This window comes from Nicotiana tomentosiformis, chromosome 10, assembly GCF_000390325.3.
Source record: "Nicotiana tomentosiformis chromosome 10, ASM39032v3, whole genome shotgun sequence".
Lineage (NCBI taxonomy): Eukaryota > Viridiplantae > Streptophyta > Magnoliopsida > Solanales > Solanaceae > Nicotiana > Nicotiana tomentosiformis.
This window is the reverse complement of record NC_090821.1, coordinates 79,848,720-79,860,259: the sequence shown is the minus strand read 5'-3', so window position 1 is coordinate 79,860,259 and position 11,540 is coordinate 79,848,720. Positions and strand designations below refer to the sequence as shown.

The window sequence follows — 11,540 nt, the reverse complement described above, 5'->3', positions numbered from 1 at the left end:
TATTAGCATTTTCTATGTGGTGAAATAGGAAATATCATTATATATAGTTTTAAATGTTTTGTGCTTCATATTGCATGTCACGCTTAAACAAGTTACAATCTTGGTGGTGATTCCCATTATATTGAGTGACATCAATGTTGGAAAGGAAACAAAGTGGATTTCCTTGCTTCTAACTCCATGGTGCTTTGGGGCAGTACCAGCACGAAAGCAGTAAATATGGAAGAATGTCACAACTTCTGTTATGGTTGGAGATGTTCCTTTGCCAGTCGTGGATTTTTTCCTTTGTCACTTCTTGTATTGTTTTTCTTTCTAAGTGAGACCCTGAGATTTCTCATTATGAAAGGGTGTATGGAGGAGGCAATCCCATAAGATGTTGAGGAAATGTGGAGCAGAAGCAGAGTTGCAGATGTTGGAAGGCATATTGGAAAATGAAGGCAAGAGGAAAAGGAAGAAATGGTCACACTCGCCCTTTTTACTGCTTTACATAATGGTTCAAATTTTACAGCCAGTGTTGGGCTTAGACTCAATACTATTATTTGGACCATTATTTCTGCAGTCAGCTAGATATACCTATAATGCCTCATTCGTCGCTCCGCTCATTGCTGGAGTTGTTCGAGCTGGTGTTGCTGGACTCACTTGTCACACTTAAGCAAATTACAATCATGCAGGCGATTCCCATTATATTGAGTGATATCAATGTTGGAAAGGCACCAAAGTGGAATTTCCTTGCTTATAACTCCATAATGCTATGGGGAAGTACTAGTACCAAAGCAGCAAACATGGCAGAATGTCACAACTTCCATTATGGTTGGAGATGGTCCTTTGCCAGTAGTGGATTTTTGGCTTTGCCACTTCTTGTACTGTCTTTCTTTCTTAGTGAGACCCCGAGGTTTCTCATTAAGAAATGGTGTATGGAGGAGGCAAAAGAGTCCCTTAAGATGTTGAATAAATGTGGAGCAGAAGTAGAGCTACAAATGTTGGCAAGCATGATGGGAAATAAAGGCAAGAAGAAAAGAAAGAAATTGTCACACTCGCCACTTTTACTACTTAACATAGTGGCTCAAATTTTCCAGCAAGTGTTGGGCTTAGAATCATTACTATTCTTTGGACCATTACTTCTACAGTCAGCTAGATACACCTATAATGCCTCATTCGTCGCTCCGCTCATTACCGAAGCTGTTCGAGCTGGAGTTGCTGGAATCACTTATCCGAGTTACAGGTTCTTCGGCCGACGGATGAATCTAGTCTCGGCATGCATAGGAATGATTTTAGCACATGTACTTCTTCATTTATTTCTTAATTAGGTTTTCTTTATATAGATTAATTTTTATTACTGAAATATAGCATATCTAATTTGATATCACTTTTCTTGGATTTTTTCAGGCTTCCTTGCTGGGTCTCTTCCTTTTGGTAGGAGACTATATCTTTCCACTGAGCCAAAAGAGTGCCTATGTTGGTATGGCATTTGCCATCCCCCTCATAAGCTGCTATTCAATGTTCTCGGGGCCTTTCTGAGTGGATTGAAGAATTGTACGCCGAAGAGATTAGGGCGTTAGGCGCATGCCGGGAGATGAGCATATCTTTGCTCATGTCCCTAATCATGAATCCTTTCATTTTGCTGCTCTTTTGTGCTCGCAAGGCTTGGATATTCATGCTATTTGCTGCTCTGACATTAGGAATGTGCTTTTCAATTTATAAATTTTGCCGGAGAGATAAAAGAAAGATGCTGAAGGAGTTAAGGAAGGTCTCTTCAAATAACATTGGTTTTGGAAGATGTTTCTTCCAAAAGATGGCAATGTTGAAGCCGTGTAGCTGTAAGTTATTTTTTTACTGTAAATTTATAATTTATATTTATTGTTATTCTGTATTCTTGAGATTTTGGGTATATGTTCTTTTCTAGATTGACAGCAACACTCTACCTATATGGCAGATCCGGAGATTAATTCTGCATATTAACCAACCGATGGCTTTAGGGAGGTTTCAATAATACATTGCTACGGGGAATCAAATTTTTAGTTGATTACCTTGCTAATGTAGGCGTAGTTAAAAGACATGAGATATTCTTCACTGAGGCTCTCTCTCTCTCTCTCTCTCTCTCTCTCTCTCTCTCTCTCTCTCTGTTTGTCTGTCTGTCTCTCTCTCTCTCTCTGTTTGTCTGTCTGTCTCTCTCTCTCTTTGCAAGTGCAAGTCAAAGCCTTACTGAAGAATGATAGAAATGTCTATCAAGTGACTTTGATTTTCTTTCATATTTAATTGGAATCTACTAAACTAAATATTATGCTAGCATTATGCACATATTATTATTACTAAAATAATTTACGCAAAAATAAAACCTCACCCAAGTATTGCTTTCACATGGAAAAAGATGCACATAACATGCACATGACTCATTTGTTAACTTCCTTAAGGACTGAAATCTTATATTAACTTTATTGTTGTGAAAATAACTCATCAAGTAACATTAATCTCTCTAGTATGCACATAAATTATTTTATTATAATATTCATAATAAGATTTATTTACTTTTAATATATCCATGCCCTGGTCGTGGAGGATGAGTTAATGTAGGTTTAATCTTTTCTCCATTGGCTTGTGCCAAATTAGTTGCCGAAAATATGAGTGTTCAAGGTTAGTATTATCCAACGAACCATTATTACCATTTGCTATGTTGTGAAATAGGAAATATTAGAATATATAGTTTTAAAACTTTTGTGCTTCATATTGCATGTCACACTTAGGCAAATTACAATCATGCAGGCGATTCCCATTATATTGAGTGATATCAATGTTGGAAAGGCACCAAAGTGGATTTTTCTTGCTTATATATCTATAATGCTATGGGGAAGTACTAGTACCAAAGCAGCAAACATGGCAGAATGTCACAACTTCCGTTATGGTTGGAGATGGTCCTTTGCCAGTAGTGGATTTTTGGCTTTGCCACTTCTTGTACTGTCTTTCTTTCTTAGTGAGACCCCGAGGTTTCTCATTAAGAAATGGTGTATGGAGGAGGCAAAAGAGTCCCTTAAGATGTTGAGGAAATGTGGAGCAGAAGTAGAGCTACAAATGTTGGCAGGCATGATGGGAAATGAAGGCAAGAAGAAAAGAAAGAAATTGTCACACTCGCCACTTTTACTGCTTAACATAGTGGCTAAAATTTTCTAGCAAGTGTTGGGCTTAGAATCATTACTATTCTTTGGACCATTACTTCTGAAGTTAGCTAGATACACCTATAATGCCTCATTTGTCGCTCCGCTCATTGCCGAAGTTGTTCGAGCTGGAGTTGCTGGACTCACTTATCCGAGTTACAGGTTCTTCGTCCGACGGATGAATCTAGTCTCGGCATGCATAGCCATTATTTTAGCACATGTACTTCTTCATTTATTTCTTAATTAGGTTTCGTTTATATAGATTAATTTTTATTAACTGAAATATAGCATATCTAATTTGATATCACTTTTCTTGGATTTTTTCAGGTTTCCTTGCTGGGTCTCTTCCTTTTGATAGGAGACAATATCTTTCCACTGAGCCAAAAGAGTGCCTATGTTGGTATGGCATTTGCCATCCCCCTCATAAGCTGCTATTCAATGTTCTCGGGGCCTTTCTGAGTGGACTGAAGAATCGTACGCCGAAGAAATTAGGGCATTAGGCGCATGCCGGGAGATGGGCATATCTTTGCTCATGTCCCTAATCATGAATCCTTTCATTCTGCTGCTCTTTTGTGCTCTCAAGGCTTGGATATTCATGCTATTTGCTGCTCTGACATTAGGAATGTGCTTCTCAATTTATAAATTTTGCCCGAAAGAGAAAAGAAAGATGCTGAAGGAGTTAAGGAAGGTCTCTTCAAATAACATTGGTTTTGGAAGATGTTTCTTCCAAAAGATGGCAATGTTGAAGCCGTGTAGCTGCAAGTTATTTTTTTACTGTAAATTTATAATTTATATTTATTGTTATTATGTATTCTTGAGATTTTGGGTATATGTTCTTTTCTAGGTTGACAACAACACTCTACCTATGTGGCAGATCCGGAGATTAATTCTGCATATTAACCAACCGATGGCTTTAGGGAGGTTTCAAGTAATACATTGCTACGGGGAATCAAATTTTAGTTGATTACCTTGCTAATGTAGGCGTAGTTAAAAGACATGAGATATTCTTCACTGAGGCTCTCTCTCTCTCTCTCTCTCTCTCTCTCTCTCTCTCTCTCTCTCTCTCTCTGCAAGTGCAAGTCAAAGCCTTACTGAAGAATGATAGAAATGTCTATCAAGTGACTTTGATTTTCTTTCATATTTAATTGGAATTTACTAAACTAAATTTTATGCTAGCATTATGCACATATTATTATTACTAAAATAATTTACGCAAAAATAAAACCTCACCCAAGTAGTGCTTTCACATGGAAAAAGATGCACATAACATACACATGACTCATTTGTTAACTTACTTAAGGACTGAAATCTTATATTAACTTTATTGTTGTGAAAACAACTCATCAAGTAACATTAATCTCTCTAGTATCCACATAAATTCTTTTATTATAATTTTCATAATAAGATTTATTTACTTTAAATATATCCATGCCCTGGTCGTGGAGGAAGAGTTAATGTAGGTTTAATCTTTTCTCCATTGGCTTGTGCCAATTAGTTGCCGGAAATATGAGTGTTCAAGGTTAGTATTATCCAACTAACCATTATTACCATTTGCTATGTTGTGAAACAGGAAATATTAGAATATATAGATTTAAAACCTTTGTGCTTCATATTGCATGTCACACTTAAGCAAATTACAATCATGCAGGCGATTCCCATTATATTGAGTAATATCAATGTTGGAAAGGCACCAAAGTGGATTTTCCTTGCTTATAAATCCATAATGCTATGGGGGAGTACTAGTACCAAAGCAGCAAACATGGCAGAATGTCACAACTTCAAGTATGGTTGGAGATGGTCCTTTGCCAGTAGTGGATTTTTGGCTTTGCCACTACTTGTACTGTCTTTCTTTCTTAGTGAGATCCCGAGGTTTCTCATTAAGAAATGGTGTATGGAGGAGGCAAAAGAGTCCCTTAAGATGTTGAGGAAATGTGGATCAGAAGTAGAGCTACAAATGTTGGCAAGCATGATGGAAAATGAAGGCAAGAGGAAAAGAAAGAAATTGTCACACTAGCCACTTTTACTACTTAACATAGTGGCTCAAATTTTCTAGCAAGTGTTGGGCTTAGAATCATTACTATTCTTTGGACCATTACTTCTGCAGTCAGCTAGATACACCTATAATGCCTCATTCGTCGCTCCGCTCATTGCCGAAGTTGTTCGAGCTGGAGTTGCTGGACTCACTTATCCGAGTTACAGCTTCTTCGGCCGACGGATGAATCTAGTCTCGGCATGCATAGGCATGATTTTAGCACATGTACTTCTTCATTTATTTCTTAATTAGGTTTCCTTTATATAGATTAATTTTTATTAACTGAAATATAGCATATCTAATTTGATATTACTTTTCTTGGATTTTTTCAGGTTTCCTTGCTGGGTCTCTTCCTTTTGGTAGGAGACTATATCTTTCCACTGAACCAAAAGAGTGCCTATGTTGGTATGGCATTTTCCATCCCCCTCATAAGCTGCTATTCAATGTTCTCGGGGCCTTTATGAGTGGACTGAAGAATCGTACGCCGAAGAGATTAGGGCGTTAGGCACATGCTGGGAGATGAGCATATCTTTGCTCATGTCCCTAATCATGAATCCTTTAATTTTGCTACTCTTTTGTGCTCTCAAGGCTTGGATATTAATGCTATTTGCTGCTCTGACATTAGAAATGTGCTTCTCAATTTATAAATTTTGCCCGAGAGAGAAAAGAAAGATGCTGAAGGAGTTAAGGAAGACCTCTTCAAATAACATTGGTTTTGGAAGAGGTTTCTTCCAAAAGATGGCAATGTTGAAGCCGTGTAGCTGTAAGTTATTCGTTTACTGTATAATTATAATTTACATTTATTGTTATTATGTATTCCTGAGATTTGGGGCATATGTTCATTTCTAGGATGGCAGCAACACTCTACCTATGTGGCAGATCGAGAGCTTAATTCTGCATATTAACCAACCAATGGCTTGAGGGAGGTTCCAAGTAACACATTGCTACGGGGAATCAATTTTTTAGTTGATTACCTTGATAATGTAGGCGTAGTTAAAAGACATGAGATATTCTTCACTAAGGCGCTCTCTCTCTCTTTGCAAGTGCAAGCCAAAGCCTTATTGAAGAATGATAGAAATGTCTATCAAGTGACTTTGATTTTCTTTCATATTTAATTGGAATCTACTAAACTAAATTTATGCTAGCATTATGCACATATTATTATTACTAAAATAATTTACGCAAAAGTAAAACCTCACCCTAGTAGTGCTTTCACATGGAAAAAGATGCATATAACATGCACATGACTCATTTGTTAACTTCTTTAAGGACTAAAATCTCATATTTACTTTATTGTTGTGAAAATTACTCATCAAGTAACATTAATCTCTCTAGTATGCACATAAATTTTATTATTGTAATATTCGTAATAAGATTTATTTACTTTAAATATATCCTTGCCCTGGTCGTGGAGGATGAGTTAATGTAGGGTTAATCTTTTCTCCATTAAATTGTGCCAAATTAGTTGTCGGAAATATGAGTGTTCAAGGTTAGTATTATCCAACTAACCATTATTACCATTTTCTATGTTGTAAAATAGGAAATATTAGAATATATAGTTTTAAAACTTTTGTGCTTCATATTGCATGCCACACTTAAGCAAATTACAATCATGCAGGAGATTCCTATTATATTGAGTGATATCAATGTTGGAAAGGCACCAAAGTAGATTTTCCTTGCTTATAAGTCCATAATGCTATGGGGGAGTACTAGTACCAAAGCAGCAAACATGGCAGAATGTCACAACTTCCGTTATGGTTGGAGATGGTCCTTTGCCAGTAGTGGATTTTTGGCTTTGCCACTACTTGTACTGTCTTTCTTTCTTAGTGAGACCTCGAGGTTTCTCATTAAGAAATGGTGTGTGGAGGAGGCAAAAGAGTCCCTTAAGATGTTGAGGAAATGTGGATCAAAAGTAGAGCTACAAATGTTGGCAGGCATGATGGAAAATGAAGGCAAGAGGAAAAGAAAGAAATTGTCACACTCGCCACTTTTACTGCTTAACATAGTGGCTCAAATTTTCTAGCAAGTGTTGGGCTTAGAATCATTACTATTCTTTGGACCATTACTTCTGCAGTCAGCTAGATACACCTATAATGCCTCATTCGTCGCTCCGCTCATTGCCGAAGTTATTCGAGCTGGAGTTGCTGGACTCACTTATCCGAGTTACAGCTTCTTCGGCCGACGGATGAATCTAGTCTCGGCATGCATAGGCATGATTTTAGCACATGTACTTCTTCATTTATTTCTTAATTAGGTTTCCTTTATATAGATTAATTTTTATTAACTGAAATATAGCATATCTAATTTGATATTACTTTTCTTGGATTTTTCCAGGTTTCCTTGCTGGGTCTCTTCCTTTTGGTAGGAGACTATATCTTTCCACTGAACCAAAAGAGTGCCTATGTTTGTATGGCATTTTCCATCCCCCTCATAAGCTGCTATTCAATGTTCTCGGGGCCTTTATGAGTGGACTGAAGAATCGTACGCCGAAGAGATTAGGGCGTTAGGCACATGCTGGGAGATGAGCATATCTTTGCTCATGTCCCTAATCATGAATCCTTTCATTTTGCTACTCTTTTATGCTCTCAAGGCTTGGATATTCATGCTATTTGCTGCTCTGACATTAGAAATGTGCTTCTCAATTTATAAATTTTGCCCGAGAGAGAAAAGAAAGATGCTGAAGGAGTTAAGGAAGATCTCTTCAAATAACATTGGTTTTGGAAGAGGTTTCTTCCAAAAGATGGCAATGTTGAAGCCGTGTAGCTGTAAGTTATTCGTTTACTGTATAATTATAATTTATATTTATTGTTATTATGTATTTTTGAGATTTTGGGTATATGTTCATTTCTAGGATGGCAGCAACACTCTACCTATATGGCAGATCGAGAGCTTAATTCTGCATATTAACCAACCAATGGCTTGAGGGAGGTTCCAAGTAACACATTGCTACGGGGAATCAATTTTTTAGTTGATTACCTTGCTAATGTAGGCGTAGTTAAAAGACATGAGATATTCTTCACTAAGGCTCTCTCTCTCTCTCTCTCTCTCTCTCTCTCTCTCTCTCTCTCTCTCTCTCTCTCTCTCTCTCTCTCTCTCTCTCTCTCTCTCTCTCTTTGCAAGTGCAAGCCAAAACCTTACTGAAGAATGATAGAAATATCTATCAAGTGACTTTGATTTTCTTTCATATTTAATTGGAATCTACTAAACTAAATTTTATGCTAGCATTATGCACATATTATTATTACTAAAATAATTTACGCAAAAATAAAACCTCACCCTAGTAGTGCTTTCACATGGAAAAAGATGCACATAACATGCACATAACTCATTTGTTAACTTCTTTAAGGACTAAAATCTTATATTTACTTTATTGTTGTGTAAATTACGCATCAAGTAATATTAATCTCTCTAGTATGCACATAAATATTTTTATTATAATATTCGTAATAAGATTTATTTACTTTAAATATATCCTTGCCCTGGTCGTGGAGGATGAGTTAATGTAGGGTTAATCTTTTCTCCATTAAATTGTGCCAAATTAGTTGCCGGAAATATGAGTGTTCAAGGTTAGTATTATCCAACTAACCATTATTACCATTTGCTATGTTGTGAAATAGGAAATATTAGAATATATAGTTTTAAAACTTTTGTACTTCATATTGTATGTCACACTTAAGCAAATTACAATCATGCAGGCAATTCCCATTATATTGAGTGATATCAATGTTAGAAAGGTACCAAAGTGGATTTTCCTTGCTTATAACTCCATAATGCTATGGGGAAGTACTAGTACTAAAGCAGTAAACATGACAGAATGTCACAACTTCCGTGATGGTTGGAGATGGTCCTTTGCCAGTAGTGGATTTTTGGCTTTGCCACTTCTTGTATTGTCTTTCTTTCTTAGTGAGACCCCGAGGTTTCTCATTAAGAAATGGTGTATGGAGGAGGCAAAAGAGTCCCTTAAGATGTTGATGAAATGTGGAACAGAGGTAGAGCTACAAATATTGGCAGGCATGATGGAAAATGAAGGCAAGAGAAAAAGAAAGAAATTGTCACACTCGCCACTTTTACTGCTTAACATAGTGGCTCAAATTTTCCAGCAAGTATTGGGCTTAGAATTATTACTATTCTTTGGACCATTACTTCTACAGTCAGCTAGATACACCTATAATGCCTCATTCGTCTCTCCACTCATTGCCGAAGTTGTTCGAGCTGGAGTTGCTGGACTCACTTATCCGAGTTACCGCTTCTTCGGCCGACGGATGAATCTAGTCTCGGCATGCATAGGCATGATTTTAGCACATGTACTTATTCATTTATTTCTTAATTAGGTTTCCTTTATATGTATTAATTTTTATTAACTGAAATATAGCATATCTAATTTGACATCACTTTTTTTGGATTTTTTCAGGTTTCCTTGCTGGGTCTCTTCCTTTTGGTAGGAGACTATATCTTTTCACTGAGCCAAAAGAGTGCCTATGTTGGTATGGCATTTGCCATCCCCTCGTAAGCTGCTATTCAATGTTCTCGGGGCCTTTCTGAGTGGACTGAAGAATCGTACGCCGAAGAGATTAGGGCGTTAGGCACATGCTGGGAGATGAGCATATCTTTGCTCATGTCCCTAATCATGAATCCTTTCATTTTGCTGCTCTTTTGTACTCTCAAGGCTTGGATATTCATGCTATTTACTTCTCTGACATTAGGAATGTGCTTCTCAATTTATAAATTTTGCCCGAGAGAGAAAAGAAAGACGCTGAAGGAGTTAAGGAAGATCTCTTCAAATTACATTGATTTTGGAAGAGGTTTCTTCCAGAAGATGGAAATGTTGAAGCCGTGTAGCTGTAAGTTATTTTTTTTACTGTAAAATTATAATTTATATTTATTGTTATTATGTATTCTTGAGATTTTTGGGTATATGTTCTTTCCTAGGATGACATCAACACTCTAGCTATGTGGCAGATCCGGAGATTAATTCTGCATATTAACCAACCGATGGCTTTAGGGAGGTTTCAAGTAATACATTGCTACGGGGAATCAAATTTTTAGTTGATTACCTTGCTAATGTAGGCATAGTTGAAAGACATGAGATATTCTTCATTGGAGATCTCTCTCTTTGCAAGTTCAAGCCAAAGCCTTACTGAAGAATGATAGAAATGGCTATCAAGTGACTTTGATTTTCTTTCATATTTAATTGGAATCTACTTAACTAAATTTTATACTAGAATTATGCACATATTATTATTACTAAAATAATTCACGCAAAAATAATACATCACCCTAATAGTGCTTTCACATGGACAAAGATGCACATAACATGCACATGACTCATTTGTTAACTTCTTTAAGGATTAAAATCTCATATTAACTTTATTGTTGTAAAAATAACTCATTAAGTAACATTAATCTCTCTAGTATGCACATAAATTCTTTTATAATAATATTCGTAATAAGATTTATTTACTTTAAATATATCCATGCCCTGGTCGTGGAGGATGAGTTAATATAGGTTTAATCTTTTCTCCATTGGCTTGTGCCAAATTAGTTGCTGGAAATACTAGTGTTCAAGGTTAGTATTATTAAACTAACCATTATTAGCATTTTCTATGTTGTGAAATAGGAAATGTCATAATATATAGTATTAAATCTTTTGTGCTTCATATTGCCTGTCACACTTAAACAAGTTACAATCTTAGTGGTGATTCCCATTATATTGAGTGACATCAATGTTGGAAAGGCACCAAAGTGGATTTTCCTTGCTTATAACTCCATGATGCTTTAGGGAAGTACCGGCACGAAAGCAGTAAATATGGCAGAATGTCACAAATTCTGTTATGGTTAGAGATGGTCCTTTTCCAGTCGTGGGTTTTTTGCTTTGCTACCTCTTGTACTATCTTTCTTTCTTAGTGAGACCCCAAGGTTTCTCATTAAGAAAGGGCGTATGGAGGAGGCAAAAACATCCCTTAATATGTTTAGGAAAGGTGGAGCAGAAGCAGAGCTGCAGATGTCTCGGCATGTTTAATCATGATTTTAGCACATGGACTTCTTCATTTCTTTCTTATTTAGGTTTCCTTTATATAGATTAATTTTTATTAACTGAAATATAGCATATCTAATTTAATATCACTTTTCTCGGATTTTTTCAGGTTTCCTTGTCGGGTCTCTACGTTTTGGTAGGAGACTATATCTTTCAATTGAGACAAAAGAGTGCCTATGCTGGCATGGCATTTTCCATCCCCCTCATAGTCTGCTATTCAATGTTCTCGGGTTCTTTTGAGTGGACTGAAGAATCGTACGTCGAAGAGATTAGGGCGTTAGGCGCATGCTGGGAGACGAGCATATATTTGCTCATGTCCCTAATCATG

The 11,540-nt window shown here is 36.6% G+C and overlaps 1 protein-coding gene across 1 annotated transcript; it reads left to right on the top strand.

Annotated features, from left to right (window-relative positions):
• Positions 1-370: 370 nt before the first annotated feature.
• Positions 371-1,515, top strand: LOC104099510 (sugar transport protein 2-like). The gene is made up of 3 exons (XM_009606520.1): positions 371-456; positions 557-1,277; positions 1,384-1,515. Exons 1-3 carry the CDS (start codon positions 371-373, stop codon positions 1,513-1,515), a joined length of 939 nt encoding a protein of 312 aa, XP_009604815.1.
• Positions 1,516-11,540: the final 10,025 nt, after the last annotated feature.

Excerpts from the sequence above, each read along its gene's own strand:
- LOC104099510 (XM_009606520.1), top strand. The coding sequence starts at position 371 with ATGTTGAGGAAATGTGGAGCAGAAGCAGAGTTGCAGATGTTGGAAGGC. Across the intron at positions 457-556 it reads AAGAGGAAAAGGAAGAAATG|TCAGCTAGATATACCTATAA; the intron begins GTCACACTCGCC and ends TTATTTCTGCAG. Across the intron at positions 1,278-1,383 it reads TAGGAATGATTTTAGCACAT|GCTTCCTTGCTGGGTCTCTT; the intron begins GTACTTCTTCAT and ends GGATTTTTTCAG.